The 18560-nt window shown below is 46.3% G+C and overlaps 1 protein-coding gene across 1 annotated transcript in view; it reads right to left on the bottom strand.

Moving 5' to 3' along the window:
* Window positions 1–244: 244 nt before the first annotated feature.
* midn (midnolin) overlaps window positions 245–18560 on the bottom strand; it is a 27781-nt gene continuing 9465 nt past the window's right edge. Inside the window, exons 5-8 of the mRNA XM_046049574.1 lie at window positions 12361–12912; window positions 10901–11024; window positions 10320–10643; window positions 245–3761 (exon numbers count right to left, since the gene is read on the bottom strand). Coding sequence (XP_045905530.1) covers window positions 3499–3761; window positions 10320–10643; window positions 10901–11024; window positions 12361–12912 — 1263 coding nt within the window. The 3' untranslated portion in view covers window positions 245–3498. The remainder of the gene's footprint in view (window positions 3762–10319; window positions 10644–10900; window positions 11025–12360; window positions 12913–18560) is intronic.

Here is an 18560-nt window from a genome sequence, read left to right as displayed (position 1 = left end):
ATTAGACAGAAAAGCAGCTTTCACTCAATGTTATTGAATGGGTTTGTAATGAATACTCACGGAGACAACCTGACGTACTCATTTTGTTTTTTATTTATTTATTACCTAAAAAAAGAAAATGTTCTATCACAAGTCACACTGAAATGTATTGCTTAAGAAAAAAAAATATATTCATATATTTTTTCATATTTTCCTTTTTTTCCTTTTTTTTCTCTTTTTTTGGAAACACATTTCGTTTCCATTATTTTCCACCAAAAACAGTTTTTTTCGGACACGAGCATCAGCTGTTGCCATGTCCCGACAACCTTCTCCCCCGCTTTAAAAAAAACAAATGCACAAAGAAATACATAATTCACAGTTACCATTTTGGTTTCATAAATTAATACAGTCACACATGTGCTACACCGGTCTAGAGCTAGAACATTGTAAATTGTATTCTTGAATCCTGTTATTTTCAATAGTTGGCTACAAGAAAGAACAGGCAACTTAAATGACGTGATCAGAATTCCACCAACATACTGTTTTTTTATCCTCTCTGTAATGCTTTTGTCATCTTTTTTGTTTTGTTTCATCTTTTTGAGTTTCACACAGAAGTGAGGCACACACAGAGTATAGTTCATACATATACAAAATGAAAAAAGATTTAAATAAAATTTGAGAGGGGCAGGGGATATATTGTCCTTTAATAATGTTGTATCGAAGGAAACAGGAAGTGCATGTAGTCTGGAGTCCTCAGAGGACCTTTCTTATTTTGAATCAGGGCTGTTGGCGTAAACCTCAGTTAACATAAGTTACACAGATTTGTAGCTTTTTGCAGCTTGTTGGTGGGACAACTGAGTTTAGAGGGATGTGAGGTTTGGACAACGGAGACCAACGAGCATGGCAACACAACAAAGAAATGGGACCAAGACTGTATTTGAGGAACAACACCAACTTTTAAATAGTATCTGATTCGCTCAAACAAGCCTTACCCCTAAAATCTATGACTTTCATGGCTGCGAATACTACAGCCCTGTGTATCAACCAATGAAAACAAGCTTAAATCTGACACTGACACAGCAAGGGCAACATTTTTAAGGCACAGAAGCCTTGACATAATAGAGACTCCACCAGCTAAAAGCACTAAACAACAGATGCCCAGTGTCCTCAGTGACAAAAATGGCGCCTTGATGACAACAAGTCCGACAACGACGCACACAGAAAGTTTAAAAAACAAAAAACAAAACATTCCCGCTCCCATTGTCCCCAAATGTCTCATTTTTTTAGTGAAAGGTAAGGCCACTTAAAAAAAAGATGAGGTTCACCAAAAAAGGTAATCTCTCACTGCAATCTCTGGGAGTGCAATTGTGGTAGGGTGGTCGATCGATCAGACGGACAGACAGATAAAGAGACAGACCAGATGCTTCTCTCAACAGTCCTGTAAATCCGCTGGTCTGTTGGTTCCCTGCGAGAGTGCGTCCGCACAAGCCTCGGGTTGGCGTTCAGGCTGGGAGGAGGGGAGGTGGCTAAACAGTTGGGCTGTCTGGGTCCTTGAAAGTCATGGGGGTTAAAACCAGTGTTAGTGGAGTAGAGAGAGAGTCAGTTGCTCTTTGCTCATCATCATCTTCATTGTCACACAACAGGAATGTTCAGTGCTGAGCAAGACGCGAGTCCACACTTAACTTCATCTGTTTTGGGGTTTTTTTGCGTCACACTACGTTTAGCGGGACACCGTTGTTCTAACATTGAAAAAATAAAAATTACAAAAACCTAACCAACAAAAGCAGCATTGTTTATTTTCTTCACAAATTCATGCATGTTGTTAACCTTCATTCCCACAGCACCAGTTTCTTCTTATTTTTTTCTTCCATCAATAGAAAAGAGATCAGTGTAATTCACACTTCTGCATGCAAAGAAAAGTCACTTCTTCCCTCTAGCTTTTTTTTTTTTATTTGAAGTCCCCATGTGTAGCAGCGGAACTGTGAAAGGCCTAACCTGATATGTCAATGGATGTTCTGGTGGAGGCACTAGATAATGATGCTGGATACAGATCCCACTTCTTCTCCCTCTTTGCCAATAAAAAAATAGTTATTATTATGAGGACTTGTGGTAAGGGTACACATCAGATGGGCTTAGAACTGGGAACCAACTAAGAATTTGACATTTTATACTGTTGTGATATATAGTAGTGACCTATGCAGTCACTGCCGCTGATCTTCATGATTTTGAGAAACTACAGAGGGATATTTGGGAGAAGACAACTCGGGACAAAAACATGGGATATTCTAAATCAATTTACAGTAAAATCAAACACACACCCTCATAAACCTTTGCCAATTATCACATTTATGTACACAAACTTATACAAACCCTCAACAAGTCCATTCAGGTCTGTAAGACATGAGGTGGGCTGGGTGAAATTTATCTTTCTGTATCATTTGTTGTGGCTAGACGACTGTTATTCATGATAGTCAATCATGTTGAATGATTGAATTGATGTATGCATTTGTTGGTAGTCAATGACTTGACTGAAGCCACAGAGGGATGCTGTTTTTTGAAAACAGCAGATAGGAAGAGAAATAAAAAATAGATTTTTTTTCCCCATATACATTTTAAAGATTTTAAAATCCTCTAAAGCACTTTCTGTTAATATTAATTCATTTTGTTTATTCATTAATCATTCCCATCGATACCCTATGTCACTGAGGTTGATATCAATACTTCCATATTCATTTTTTATTCTATTTCAGGCCCCACCTCCTCCTCCTTGCACGCATTTGACCAGCTGTTATAAATCAAGACAATGTGCAAATCAACAACTACTTTGAACTGTTATATGAAAACCTGAATGCTTTGTGAACAATGCTACATATTTTGTGTTTATAAAATATAATATGTTTCAAAATGAAAAAAAAAAGAAAAGAGTTTAACCACCCCGTAACAGGTAGAAACTACACTCTGGTTGGTGAGTTTTGAGATCGATAAGAATGCCCTTTGGAATAATCCATAGCTCGGCAGTTCTGCCATTCTTGCGATTAGGAAACACTGAGGCCTCTGGTGCTCCTGTCTTGTTAATAAGTCCAGTGTGGATCTCTTCATTGCTGTCCAGAGTGTGCTTTAGAAAACAAAATCTTAGAAAACAAAATACCACCACCACCACCCACTTCTGCTATGCTCAAGTTCAGGTACACTCTTTGTAATCATACCGTAAAAAGTCTTGTATATTAAGTCTGGTTGTTGCCTGTCCAAATCCAAGCATCAAAAGAAAGTTCTGTTGCTATTGTTGCTGTTTTTTCCCCCCAAGGTCAACTGTGAATGACAGAATGGGATTAAAGTCTGCAGGGAGCCTTTTTTTTTTTCATGTGACAGACGCCAGTCACAAGGACAACCTTGATGACCTTTGCACAGTTCTGCGTCACCTCCTGCCAATCCACTCCTTTAAAATATATCTTTAAGTAAATCCCAGGCAACGCTTTGCACATCTTTTAATATATTCCTCAGCGTGTGGGATCAAACGGTTCAGGCCATGACAAACTCAGACTTCAAGTCAGCCTTGACGTCGGGCTTCCACACTGAATCGTCAAAGTCCAGGTCCAGGGAGCCCTCGCTGGACATGCTGCTGTTGCTGTTGCTGCGTCCGGCCTTGCGGTTGGGCAGCCACTGATAAGGGGCGCGCTGGTCCCGCCGGGCCTTCCTGCGCAGGCGCTTCTGCTGCATCAACAGCTGCAGACGTTCCACCTTACAGCGAGTTGCACGGTTCTCGGTCTGACGCACGCGGTCACCTGGACAAAGGGAGAGAAAGGGGACAGACGGTCAGTCGGATATTTCTCTTTGCATGCTCAATACACTGAACAGAATCCACACTAGCGACAAAATAAGCTGGGAGTGAGTAGAATGTCAATATGTGTCTATGTGCTTTAGTGTGTGTGTTTAGCAGGCAGAAGATAAAGCAACACAGCCTTGATGATAATGCTAGGACATGCTAGGATCATTCCCTTGGCTCTGACACACACACACACACACACACACACACACATACACACACACACACACACAATGTGCACGTTGTGGAATTTGCTGCTTAACCTCCCCCACTGAGCATCATTAGCCCCCTCAGTGCCATTTCATCCCCTTATCGCTAAGCGTGGAGACCTTCTTAGACCTGACTCTCCTTGAGAATGAATAGCAAGGCCAAAAACAAACAAACACAAGCCACAAGACGACTGATAGCTGCCTGTGATATCTGCACACATAACTGCAGATGACATGCCTCAGTGACTGGATGTGCTACTAAGTGCATTTCTAGCTGTTGATGTGCCTATAGGAGAATACAGTCTCGGGGGAGAAGCCTTGCATTGCACTGTGAATGCTTTCCTACAGTGGCCAAATCGAGCCTAATTCAATTCATACGTATATTCAGGGGCTTGGAAGGAAGAGAAAGAAACCGCAATCTATTAGCCAGCTCCATTAGTATCTGTCTGGGAATTAAATAATTAAATAATGGGCTAGAATGTCAATAAACCGAAGCACAACGGCCATCTCTGCCTCTGCTGCACACCAGAACACGAACAAACACACACAGACACTCGAATCCGCATTCGAGTACATCATGTATTCACACAAAAAGCGCATGCGCAATGTGTAGACTCAGGCACGCAAACACACGCACACACGCAGACACACACACACACACACACACACACACAGCAACAGCCGCAGTAGCTTTTAACGTGGATCGATGGCAAATTAAAAAGACCTATTGATTAAACCTTAGCTCTAGTGCAGCCATCCATCTCGGGGCCCAGGACAACGCTATTGGCTTTCAATAGAAAATGCAAGCGAATGGAAATTGTAAGCGGACAGAGAGACAGGGAGAGATTGGGTTTTTTTTCCTGCTATTTTTTTTCTTTATTATGGCTGTAGCTTCCTACTCTCAGCTCATTGACCCAACCCCCCCTCCCCCCTTTTCTCCACCCTCCTCCAGCTCTTGCCCCATGTCTCCCCAGAGACAGCTAGGTGGGGCAGTGTGAAGAAGGGGATGCAGGAGGTGAGGGGAGAGGAGAGGGGGTTGCGGTGTGGGTTAAGGAATTCCTCCCCCAGGGGCAAGGGGGATAGAAAAGAGGACAGAGGAAGAGGGTGGAGGGTAAAGAATCAGCCATAGGTGGCAGTTTTCCGAATCGATTGTGCCCTCCTCTGCCCCCCCTCCCCACTATTGGAATGAATTCCGGACTCTGTGTGGGCTTAATTTACCTCCTTCCCTCATTTGCTTATCGGATCGCGCGCTGCAGAGCTTTTTCTCCAGCTATAAATATTCACCACAGTCTGGCAGTGCATGCTAAAGAACTAAACTGCCATCAAGCCGCCTCGATGCTGCTTTTTGGGAGCAGAACGGATGTGAATAGTAGCACTGAGTTAACAGAAAAGAATACTTCTTCACATTACACTCAGCCACATTAGACTGGGGGTTTTCCACTCTCCTGCCAATATGTTTGTTCTGTCCTGATGCAAACGTATGTGTGTGTATCCAGATGCCGCGTGCGCTGTGTGAGGGAAGCATGTCATCGCTAGAGATCGGGGGGGAGGGGGGTTCTCCTACATTACAGCCATTGTTCTGCTGCCTCAACTCCATGTGACACTCATATACAACCCCCACCAGTCTTCCCTCTTCCCCTCATTCCCCTGCTCTGACTAGCCAACAGCGAAACCGCCTCTCGGCGGTGTCAAAATAAGTCTGTACACAATGAAACGGCACAAAGCCAACATATGCCTACTTACAAAATCTGTTTGTCTGGTACAATTTGCCTACAGAGTGTCTCAGTGTTAATTCTTTTTTTTTTACCAGGGCAGTACACTCAATAATGTTCCTGTTTTCCAAAGAGGTACATATACTAAGATGACTCAACAATATATAAGAACAAATGCACACACACGCAGTGTAAAGTGAAGTCTGGCGGTACTGTAGGTCTTGGCCTTTGGCTTGGCAAGAGCTCTGAGAATGTGCTTGGATCTACACCAAACTTTGTGTGGCCATTCATCAGCGTCACTACCGTAGCCCTGGGCGGCTGGGCCGGACACAGCTGGCCGCAAGGATCTTCAGACTATGTTTATGACAGTGGGGCTATTATTAGGGCTGGCTAAGAAGGACAGACTATACACACAATACACACAGATACACACAGGCTGGCCCAGAGTCTGAAAGTAGAAACAAGGGTTTGACGTAAGCGTAATAACCTTGGAGGACACAGAGAGAGGTGGGTAAGAGACATAGGGAATGAATGAGAATGAGAGAGAGAGAGAGAGAACCCATGTTCATTTACAACCCTGCGTGACAGAAAAGACAGTTGAAGAACTAAAGATCTTTTCTTAGAAACGCACGGTGGAAGATATCACACATATGACAGGTCAATGGCACAGAGAGTACATTGACGCCGGCCTCTTTTTCCTCCTCTCTCTTTTCACCAATCCCCATGCCTGCCGATCACACCAAAACTCAATCCCAAGCAGCACATTTTTCCATCCCCAAACGCTCCTCTCTGAAGACTTTGACACAGGCCCTGTAAATACATCGAGAGCTGCACAGAAAGCCAGAGAAAAACAGAGAGAGGGAGGGAGGGAGGGAGAAGGGGTGATCTATGAATAATCGATGCGTCAGTCAGTTTTCCTTGCCTTTGAGCCCAGCCCAGCAACACAGCTAGGACTGAGATAGGAAGCACACGGGAGGGTGGGAGGAGTGGGTGGGTGGAGGAGGAGGAGAAGAGGCAGAGGATGGAGGTAGAGAAAAGGGAAGGAGGGCCGCAGTGTGCAGGACGCACGGGGAGATTGAAGGAGCTTCTCCTTTTATTGATTTTATCAAGATTGGCCTTCATTTGCAGTTGTCTTAGTGCTGTTGTTTGTTTGTTTGTCTTGATAAGTCTTGTGATCTTGCAGAGAGAACATTGTGTTTGCTCAGCATCCAGGGAACCAGGGGAGACAGGGAGGGGTGGACAGAGGGAAAGAGAAAGAGAGGAGGCAGAGAGGAAGAAGGGGAAAGAGAATAACATTGCAGTAAAGTCAGCCTTGGTTTCCTCTAGTTGAACTCTTTCTCCAATAAATGGCAGGGGCAAAATTCACAATAATTATCACAGTATTATTTTAATATTGGCATGTGACAATAGCTACATCCTCAATGTCAACAGGTTACCAATCCTCAATGTCACCACAAGAAAGCACTTTGGAGCACAGATCAGCCATATATCTGGGAAACCTGACCTATAGGAAAAGAAAAAACACCACAAAAGAAAAGTGAACCAACTAATCACAAACTAAAGCGACCAATCAAATCAAAGCTAATACGAGCATTTTGACAGCCAGTGAAAGGGCAGTGACAGTCCTGCAGGGAAAAAGCTCCTCAATGACTTTTAAACTTCATTTGCATTCTCTCTCTCTCTCCTCTCTCACTCTCCTTGTCGACAATGAAAGGGCACCTGATGTGCTTGGCTGGCTTTTGCTAGATAGCTCTGTGCTGTGCTGAGGCGCTCGTTGAGTTACCGGTGCATGTGTGTCACACCAAACCTCCGTGTGTTTGACAGGAGCGGAATAAAGCCTACAGTGGATGATGTGCGGCACCTCGGCCAAGCGGATCAGGGCTTAAATACAGCATGTTAAGGGCATGGGATCTTTCCTGTGTCTCTCTCTGTCTCACTTGTCCTCTCTCCTTCTTTGGCTTCCCTATAGCCCCAGCCAGCACGAAGCTAACATGACCTGACAATCGAAGGGGGGCATGAGGAGGTGAAGGGATGCGGAAGGGACACAAGAGAGGAAGGGGTTGCTGGAGAGGCTAACTTTGCCCCTGCTTTGCCCCTCTCTGTGGGTCTGTGTTGAAATAAGGCAGCTGCAGTGGGAGTGGGACTAAAAGGCAGCTCTATAATCCCATTCCCCTCCCCTCCTCTGCTCCACAATGGCTCAGCCTGGTGCCCTGTATGCAGCCCCTGTCCCTGGCCCCTGCACAATAGGTTTGGCTGGGCAGGGGGCTGAAGGGCGGGGGAGGGGGGGTGCTGGGGAGGTCCACCCTACTCACTAAAGGAATTTAGCTAACAATCAGCCTGCCAGGCCATCCTAAAGCCCTCCTGTTCAAATCCAACACAAGTTCTGAACTGACAAATCCCCAAGCTCAGCAAGTCCACACTGCAAAGCATAGAAACCAAGCTAGTCGTACAAAGCCTTTAACCAGGCGAATGTGTGCGTGTGCGAGTGTGCGCGCATGTGTGTACGCTCAAGCTTTTTATTTACGCTCGTCTTCTCACCCTCGCACATGAACTTGCAGTGGAAAGGGTAAAGGCTCTCGTGAGACGGCCAAGCTATGTGACATTTTCAAGAGGCAGTTTCAACCTCAAGTTTGACTGGGCGCACACACACAAATGCACATTCTGGCAGATGGGAAGCGCTGGTTATTCCTGTAGCTGAATGAAGGCAGGTTTCTGTGAAGCAGTGTTAAGCCGTGGTGTTAAGTCCAGTAAGTCTGCCATCAGGTGTCGGCTGATAAGACCTGCCTGAGAGCGCTTAGTCATCGGCTTCCTTAGTACCCCATGTGGAACAGAATACAAGTAGGTACGCAGACACACAAACACACCAGCACATTCATTGTCTCGGTGAGCTACCCTGCGCTTGGTTGGACAGGTTACCCATTCACATCACTTTCTGGAAGCGTACACTGTGAGCAGGAAGTTGGACGGAGGCAGTAAAGTCAGAAAAGGACATTAGACAGACTATTCTTTCATCTATTCTTTTTTTTTTGAGGGGTAATCAGTGGGCAGTTGGTAGACTGATGGACAGGATATAAACACCCATACGAAGAATGGGGGCTTAGTGTTGTGGTTTTAACAACCCCCCTCTTCCGCGTCCTCCTCCTCCTCTCAATGCCCTCTACTTCACAAAGCAAACTCTTTTCAGAGCTGCATTTCGGAATAAATCTATCTATTTAAAGGCCAAATGAACACAGACAATGTATTGATGCACAACAGAGACATGGAAAGAGAGGGAGGAAGACAGAGAGATGGATTTTACAGACGAGGCTGTTTTTGGACAGCAAATGGTGGAAACAGCGGCGTGGGCTGTTGAGTGCAGACGAAGAGAGATGACAATAGTAGGAGAAGAGGGGAAGGGTGGGGGGGTGCACGTAGGTGGGGGGAAGTGAAGGAGAGGTCTTCCCTGAGTTTGGAAAATAAGCCTGTACTATTATAACTGGTCAGGGTGATGCAAAAGAATACTGGATATTCCCAGACAATATGTATTCAGTTGCTACAACTAAAACAGCCCATTCTGTTTGCAACAGAAGGTCGGGGGACAAAGCCAAAGCATGGCAATAGAAATGTATGCTCAGACAAAAGAAAACATTAAACATAAATCACTGTACTCCAGGACCCTCCCTACCAGACTATTCAACAAAATGTACCAGCAGCTCACCAAAGACTAGCTCGATTTCCTCCACAGGAGATAAGGAGGCAGCCGAGGACAATGCTGTTTCTCTCAGAACAGCCAGTGTAACCTTACAACATTGACTGAATGCTATCAGTTCTGGACATCTGTCTGACACTCAACATCCTGTGTCTCTGCAAGGAAAGGAGGTTCTGAAACACTCGGTGCCTAACCAGTATCATCTGAACTCCAGCACCTGGCCAGGCCCAGCCCTTGGGCATGGGTATGTCGAGGTTGGTCTGGTCGCAGCCTATACTTGCCCCAGCTGCAGCCCTTCTTTAAGAGGGAGGTTAAAGCACCCAAAGCCTAATCTAATCTAAACATAGCCCAGCCCAGGCTTGAAGGGGTAAACCTATCTCCTCGGCGCACAAAAGCAAAGCCAACTCTGCTGCCTGACAAGTGAAGCCTGACTGAACAGGCCTGGAGAAGCTTGTATTGCATTACTAAGGAGACCCCCCCGCCTCCCATCTCTTCCTCTTCGCCTCAAAACCCAGGAGATACATACGCATGGCTGCTTTTATTCTTTAATCTGATTTTTCTGTTCTTGCTTTGTCAGGATTTTAAAGATGAAAACATCTGCCTGAACAAGAGAATGATGCAAAATCATCCCAACAGAACGGATAACTAACCATGATGTGCAATGAGAAAAGAAACAGAAAAGATAAAGATGACAATGAATTCTTTAGTAGGTTGCAATGTAAGAGCAGATCTCAGTAAAATGACAAGTTCTAGTCATTTCACACAGACACAGACACTCCCCCCGAAGCTGTGGCAACTGCAGGAACATCTGCTTTAAGGGATGCACAATGACTTAATGTGAGTATGTTTTTGTTTGTGTTGATGACATGCTTGAATGAGCAGAGAGAGTGCGGTGTATAGTCACTCACCAGGGGGTTTGCACATGCGGATCTGGCTCTGGCACTGCACAAGTGGATGAAGAGTCGGTGGAGGGCTGCTAGGGCTGTTGGCGGGCACAGAGGTAGCTTTGGCAGAGACGCCCGTCATGCCGGCAACTGGGGGCGAAGGAGGCGGTGAGGGGGATGGGGAGGTGGTTGAACCACACTGGGTCTGGTAGCGGAGCTGGGTCAGGGAGGGGGGCATGCCCTGGTAGTGGCGTGTGGCGCTCAGGAGGTCGTTGAGTATCTGAAGGATGGTACCAATATCTCGCCTGGGACGCCCATTGCTGTCCTGGCAGTTAGGGTGCAAAGTGCCTGAGAGAGGGAGCAGGAAAGATGGAAAAAGCATTACAAGAAATGTCTACTAAGTTTTTCAATAAAATGTCAAAGCATTTGAGGTCATTCATACACACACACACACATATATAGCCTGACACCAGACAGAGGGATTTTCAGGGAATTTTTTGTGAAGCATGCAAGTTCTCATAAAAGAGGCTTTCCGCTGGATCTCTCTGTGTGCATGGTTACTGCTTAGAGCAGCAATAAATCTTGGCAGCTCAGTGTCCTCTCACCTGAAAAGGTCCCTGAGAAGACTCCTGGAGCGTGGTTGACGAAGCTCTCAATGATGGCGCCTGGTTTACGGGAGCGTGTTGAGGGACTGGTGCCACTGTTGGGGCTGTTGGTGCTGCAGTTAGCCTGGAGGGAAATTATATAGCACTAAGTAAGGCTTCGGGCATGGAAAAGCAGTGTAAAAAGAACACATCTGTACACAATCTGTGTGAGGAGATATTCCATGCTCACATCCCATACTGTGTTAACATACACATCAAATGACATTCATGCATAACTTGTGAGCTGTGAAATGTTGAAATCATGTTCTGACCTATACGCCTTATATATACAGTACATAATGGAAGCCCCATCATGAGTTGTGTATGTGACCTCTACCTTGGGGTGTTGTAAATACTATACTATTTACTATGTAAGTAAACTGCAGCAGAGGCTGAAGGTTATAAGAAACCCCAGAAAGCAGGAAACCTGGGCCTTCTGGCATGCTACAGCCCCAAAACACCCAGGGTATCTTGTTAACTCAAACCTGATAAAAAACAAACTTGGCAACCCTGCTACGTCCCCTTAGCTTAAGTTGGATCACTAGATTGACATCTGAAAGTGAAATCGAAACAAACAAAGGCAAAGGTCGCTGTGTTTGTGTGTGAGTATGTGTTGGTGTGAGTGTTACACATGTGAAAGCCTGATGAGGAATAGCCATTTCCGTTTTCTCAGTGCTAAACTGGCCTGTCTCTCTGTTTTTCTTGTTGTGAACCAACTCTCCCACATAGTCCACTGACATCTGGTTCTTATTCACTTTCCATAGGCTGGAGCTCGGGGAGGTGGAGAAAGTATAAACAGCAGATTTGGTTGGTGGAGACAAGTAAGTGATTTTTTTTGCATGTGTGTGCAGCTGTTCTTATTATCCACAGTTAAATAAATGGTTGTAAAGGTTAATGATAAATGGCCAGCAACACTGAGGTTAATGATCAGTGTTCGCATGAAAAACCAACTTCGATTCATTAAGTCTGTCTCTCTTTAAATATTTTTCTCTCAAGATCTTTATCTTCCCCCATTTTCCCAGTACATCTCGGTGGGCAGGATGAGGTCATATGGATGCAGTGTCCGTCCTGGCTTATGTGTGTGTGTTGGCCTGCTTGCATGTATTTAGGAAGCAGACTGCACTCCAGACTGCACTCCAGTGATGACTAAGTGCACTGTGGTTTGGAAGCGAACGCGCACACACACACACACACACCATGTGCAAACCTTTTCCAGACCTAAGTGAACCACGGGTTTGCCCTTATGCTGCTGGGATATCCCACTAATCTAATCAATTTAATTGAGGATGATTTAGATGTGCATGACACTCGGGTCTAACGGTCATAACCCATCCCCGCCATTGAGGGCTAAGTGCCTTTGATGACATCAGTTATGTAAAAGTTAAACAATGTGGATTCCAATAAATATTTCTGAGGTTTACCTCAGGGCAGAGGACGGGGGCTACAGGGCTGGCCTGGCCGATGTCTTGGCTGGGTTGGCCTGAGGAAGGCTGGTGGTAGTGGTGGTGGTGATGATGGTGATGGGCTGGAGAGCGGAAAAGACCTCCAGGGATGTGGGATGGGCGAGGGGAGTGGGGTGGAGGAGGAGGAGTTGGGGGGCTACAGTGAGCGGAGGAGGGCGACTGGTGGTACATGGGAGGGAGTGGCTGGTGGTGCGTGGAGGGCAGGGGGAAGGAAGGGGAGCCCGGGGAAGAGGGGGAGGAAGGTACCAGGTGAGGCTGGGACAAGTGGGGGCTGGGGTGACTGTGTGGATGATGGGGGTGGTGGGAGTGGGGGTGAGGGTGGGGAACACGGGGCTGCCCAGTGGGCTGTCCCATTGCCGTTTCTGCATTGCCCCGGGTGATGACGTGTCTGTGCTGGAGCTGGGGACCACCGGACTGCTGCGCCGCCAACTGGAGCTGGACGAACATCATGTGATCACCGACACGCAGTGCCAGGGTGAGGGGGGAGCGGCCGGACAGGAAGTCACTGACCTGCAGGTAGACAAACGAGAATTTATTAAATTAAAATCATATACTTTTAGATCAATAGGGGGCAAGATATACATGATTTATTGGTGCAGTGGTATTTGCAAAGTAGGTCTGCATCAGGATTATGAGAAAAACTCCCCCCTACATTTTGACTTCCTCCTTTGTAAATGAACAGTCTGCACCATGCATGGCAGTTAAAATGCACACAACAGTGCATTAAGCTCCCCCACTCAGAGAGACACAGAGACACCACATTAGCCCATCATGCAATCAATCTCTATTCTGTAACACTGGCCTATTTACATCTGCTGGGGAGCGGTGGTTGAGACCTATCTGAGAACACGCACAAATAGAGCCCACTCTCGCTTGCTTCACACTGCCCCTCAGTCCGTTCTCAGTCAGCAGTGTCATTCAGCTCAGAGACAGAGGCCACCCTTCTGACTGGCCCGGGGCCTGAAAAATCAGTCCCACGTCCAGGAAATACACCCCGCCTGCCTCTCAAACACAGAATGGCCGATTGTCCGTGGCGGATCTGGAAGGGCTGCCCATTTTTGGAGTTCTGGCAACGGCTAACAGTGGCTAAGTGTGGACGCCTTCACTGACCCACCCGTGGCCCGGATGGACACACACAAATGCGCACAGAATAGCGGAGTTGTCACGACTTGGTTGAAGGATTCACACTAAACAACAAAAGTTCTCTTGTCCCCTTCATGCATGCCTGTGGCTCTGTTACTGTGTATTACCACTCACTTCTGAAATCTGTGCATGTGCGTGGGTGCGTGTAAGCATATGTATTTTCTAGTTGTTGGGGGGGGGCTTCTTTGGGTCTTGAAGACTCAGCAGTAATGACATCTCAGGTTCTCCCAAAATAGAAGCATACAGAAACAACCAGCACAGGCAAATACAAAGTGACGCCTCCAAAATGGTTTCAGCAACCCCTCCAGTCTGTGTGCTTTCAGTCCCCAGAGAGGGGCGGAGGGATTGGGGGGTGGACAGGAAGACAGAAGCAGCACCGAAAAGCTACACAAGGGGAGCACAAAGAAGACGAGAGATGGTGAGAAAGAATAATGACAAAGCAGAGAAAACAATTAACAGAGACATACATACAAAGACAGCAAAAGAGAGAAGAGGCTTCTCTCCCCCCAGACCCTGCAGCCTTTGGAGTGTGCTTGTGAGATGTTGGCCTATAGTTAACCCTGTGAATCACCAGACTCTGCCCTCCATCACTTCTCTCTCTTTTCTTCTGCTTATTTATTTCTCTATCGACCGCCACCTCTCTGTTGCCAGGGTGACCTTTGCACATTGGTATTGACATGGTGTGAAAAAGAGGATGGAGAGAGAGGAAAGTCAGGTGAAAGGATGTAAGGGGGTTGGAATGATTTGATAGCTGAATTTCAACGTGTAAATAATCAACAGTTCACAAGCAGCAACAATCAGTATAAAGGATGCTGCAAGGTAAACAGAAACTCATCCCTTTTCGTTGTTGATAGTACAGTCCACACCCACCAAGATTAGTTTTTTTGTAGTTTTGGTAAGACAATAAACTCAGTAGGGTGTGAAGTGACAACTCACACTAACTCAGATGTCTCTAGGAAACTCTGTGTACAAAAGGTCACCTAATAGACAAGATGTGTGTGTGTCTGTTTGAGACCTCGGGGGGAGGCAGTATCCCAAAATGTGGGTGGTGGGTGGGGGGAGAGATAGCGAGAGAGAAAAGGAGGGGGAGGAGACGCTGACTGTGTCTGACTGTGACTGACAGCTGTCAAGGGAATGAGTCGGCAGTTTGCCAACCCACATCACACACACTCATACAAACGGACATGCATACAAAGTCAGAGGCCCTGAGGGAGACCATCAGCCCGGTGTTTCATTAAAGGGAGGGAGGAAGATGAGGGAAAACGCCCCCGAGAAGTAACTATCTGTTTGTCTGTGGTTCTGTTCAGACTTCCGATCCACAAACATCCAGCTAAAACGGGTTACAGTTCATACCTGGCATCAGAATCCGTCTCGAGTGACTGCTCGTGATCAGATTTCACTTCCCTACTCACATTTTACTTTATCTGTGATGAAACTGCAACTGCAGCTAAACAGAAAAAAAAGAAACGTGCATTTGTGCTCAGTCACACAGCTGGAGGAGAGGACTGCAGTGGCTATTCTGTACTTCTGCACCATGCCAGAGTTGGTAAATCAACCATGTGGAGGAGAATTGTCTTACTAAATATGGTCGGGGACACATATGTGTTCACACTATATGTTGAATCCCAGTGAGAGTGAGCAGTCATAGCTGTATTTATATCCATTGCCTGTGAAGGAGTCCTCCAAGATGTCATTTCATGTCATGTCTGAGCAGGGTCTTTGCTTTATCAAGCACATGCGAGAAAAAGTGAGAGAAAAGGGCCGACAGTGAGTGACAGCAGGAGAAACAGAGAGGGGGCTTGAATACCCTTATAATGACTAGTGTGGATTATTCAAAACCACCAAGATGAAAATCATGTACTCCTACTGAGCTCCCAACACCACATGGCAGGCTTCAAATTTGCCTGCGAGAGAAGCACGCTTTCTTATGGCTGTCTGTAGTGGTTTGTTATGAGAGACGCAAGACAAGGAGGGGGGGGGCACTTTTGTTGTAAAGGCAGACAGAGAGAAACCAGCCATTCATTGTTCTCCTTCTGTTGCAGCAGTGGTGGTATGCAAAGAGAAAAGGAGGAGCTCATGCCTGAAGCTTTGCTGAAAACAACACACACAGGTGATTATACTCCACAGGAATTGCACGGGCAAAGACCATGACAGAGTCTATTCCGTGACATACAGGTGTTGATAAAGAGCTGTCCCACTTAATATGCCATCACCGCTCCTCTTTAACAACTGACCCCAGAGGCAGCGCCATCAACCATTTTGTTTAAGTTGTCGGGGTCCAGGAGGTGGTATTTTGTTTAGCAGGACGCTTTGGTTGCTATGCAGGGATGGGGGAGAATATGATAAGGGGCAGCCAGTGGAGGAGGGGCGGAAGAAGATGGAGGGCGAAAAATAGGGGGTTGGCATGAGAAAGGGAGCAAGGATGGTGAGGGGGGGATGGGGGATGTGGGCGATGGGGGTGGGGTGTCAGAGTGGCGGTGGTGGGTGATGAAATATTCAGTGAGAGTGTGCCTCTGGCTCCTTCCCTCTTTTTTTCCCCCTCTTTCGACATCTCTGGCTGACAGTTTTATTTATTGGGGTCCCTGTGGTTCAAGGAACTCATTTGCAGTCGTTCTTCCTTTGCACACTAAGCGAACTAAGGGTGGGAGATAAGGAGCGAAGGAGGGAAAGAGAGGCTGAGAGATTGAGGGAGGGAGAGAGAGGGAGGGAAAGATAGAGAGTGCTGGCAGCACTGAGCTGACATTCATGAACAACTGAGCAGCTTTGTGCCAGAGAAAAGAGGATCGAGGATTGGAGGGCGGGACAGGAGGGTGGAGAGAGGGAAGCCTTGAGAGAGGGGAAGATGTCTCCTCCAGTCATTCTGGTTCCAACGCAGCAGCTCACCTGTCGAACCGCTTGGAGAAAGGTACGGTTCAAAAACCAGCTTATTAACCCCCCTATTGACCTAGATGTTTTGATCGCACCAGGACACTATTGATAGACTCTGTGCAGCCACACACAGACTGAAGATGTAATAACAGGCACTCAAAAGAGAGAAGGTAGAAAATAAAATCAATGACTTGCATCATGCCCCAGTCCTAAAAGCAGTCGGGGGGGGGGGGGGTCTTCAAAGGCTCCATTAGAAAGATAGGCGTCTGTAATACTGGCTGATAAGAAACAGAGGGGGCTGAAAGGAGCAAGAGAGGACCAGCTGGCCATCACTGAATTTGATCGACTGAGTCAAAAGAGAGATCAGAATGGCAAAGTTCAGGATGATCGGGTTCCTGCAAAAGCCACTCCTCACACTCCAATTGTGCCAACAACTGGTCAGCTACGTTGCGCAGGTGCACATGCGAGCCTCTCAACCCACAGCCTTCATGCATTAGCTCCAGTTGTTGCCCACACTCCTATCGCTCCACAAAATGACTTTTATACCTGCTGATTAACACAATTCATTATTCATCAGGATGATGTGTTGGTGGAGAACAGCCTTGACCATGAGCATTTTCTATAGCCAGCGAGACAAATTTGGGGCTTCTTGTAAAACAATATCATCATCACCAACAAAAGAAGACTGAGGAAGCAGGATAGCATCCCATTTGTTTGAGATAAAGGTACAGGCAAATGGAGGGGAGGCGGGAGAGGAGTGAGCAACGACAGAGGAAAGATGACAAGTAGAGTGGCAGTAAGAAGCAGCTACTGAGAAGGTGCAAAGAATGTTACTTCAGAAAACTTCCATCTTCTTCAGTATGTTTTTGTATGACTTAGAGGCCTGGATCTTTTGACCCCTGCCTCTCTGTCTCACCAGTAGCATATGCCTAATTGACTTCATTAGACTTGGTGGTGGCTATCAGACGTGACATTCCTGGCCTCAATCCTCCCACACAGTAGCCCCGCTAGTCACGATGCCTGCTACTTGAATCACAAGAGCTCAGTGTCACCGGGGAATGGAAAACAATGATGGTCATGACTCAAATATGGAGAAATAAGACTCCCCTGGCCGCTGAATGGGGGAAGACACAAAGACACAGACATTAAAAATGGATGTTGGCACACACACACACACACACACACACACGTGAGCAGATGCATATACACAATAGGACAATGAAATCCCCTGCAAAATCCATCTCTCCCTTGATTACGCCACAACACACCTTGATTCCCTCCGCCCATCCCAGCATACCCCTCCCGCTGTGCGTTTGAGCATCACAAAGGGGATTACACAGGTGCAAAAATACTGCGTGATCAGCTTATTAATGCCATTTTCAAGGCCGGGGTTTACATGAGCAGGGACTGAATGGGCCTTTAGATCAGCATTGTCTTTTATTCCATACACAATTTGATTTACACATCCAGCAACAAATTCATTTCTGTAGCTTTCATTTAGGTAACAAAAAGCAAATTACCATTCTAAAGAGCAAAGCCTCCCGCTTTCTTACTGCATGCATATAAAAGGCCTTCGTTTCAATGGCAGTGCGGACATGGGGTGCGTGCTATAAAAGGGGAGGATTCTCTCATATTGACAAAACAAACTGACTTAGTCATTTTTCAATTCCAACCATCCATCCATCCATCTGTCGTCAACCACTTATCCTGCATACAGGGTCGTGGGGGGCTGGAGCCAATCCCAGCTTACATCAGGCGAAAGGCGGGTACACCCTGGACAGGTCGCCAGTATTTTTCAATTCCTTGCACTCCCAAATCCTCAATACAATTACTCTCCAATGATTTCCAGTTGTGGCAATCCTGCTGATTAACTATAGCATCTAGATAAGGTGGTGTACAGGGTGCACGACTGGATAAAGAAACATATTGACCATCTGCATTGAGCTGTTTTACCCACAGTCATGCACTGGCACATAGTTGTTCTGCCTTTTCTTGTAGTAAGCCAAATACCTTGTTCCCCTTTAGTCTTCATTTCTTTCTTTTCATTAGGCTCCCCTCTGTATATCTTCACCTGTGAGTTAGCCAAGCATATGTGCTCATACTCCCCCATTACCTCTAACCTACATAACACACACACACACACACAC

This window comes from Micropterus dolomieu, linkage group LG05 (genome assembly GCF_021292245.1).
Source record: "Micropterus dolomieu isolate WLL.071019.BEF.003 ecotype Adirondacks linkage group LG05, ASM2129224v1, whole genome shotgun sequence".
Classification (NCBI taxonomy): domain Eukaryota; kingdom Metazoa; phylum Chordata; class Actinopteri; order Centrarchiformes; family Centrarchidae; genus Micropterus; species Micropterus dolomieu.
The sequence above is the reverse complement of the archived record's forward strand: the minus strand, read 5'-3'. Positions and strand labels throughout refer to the sequence as shown.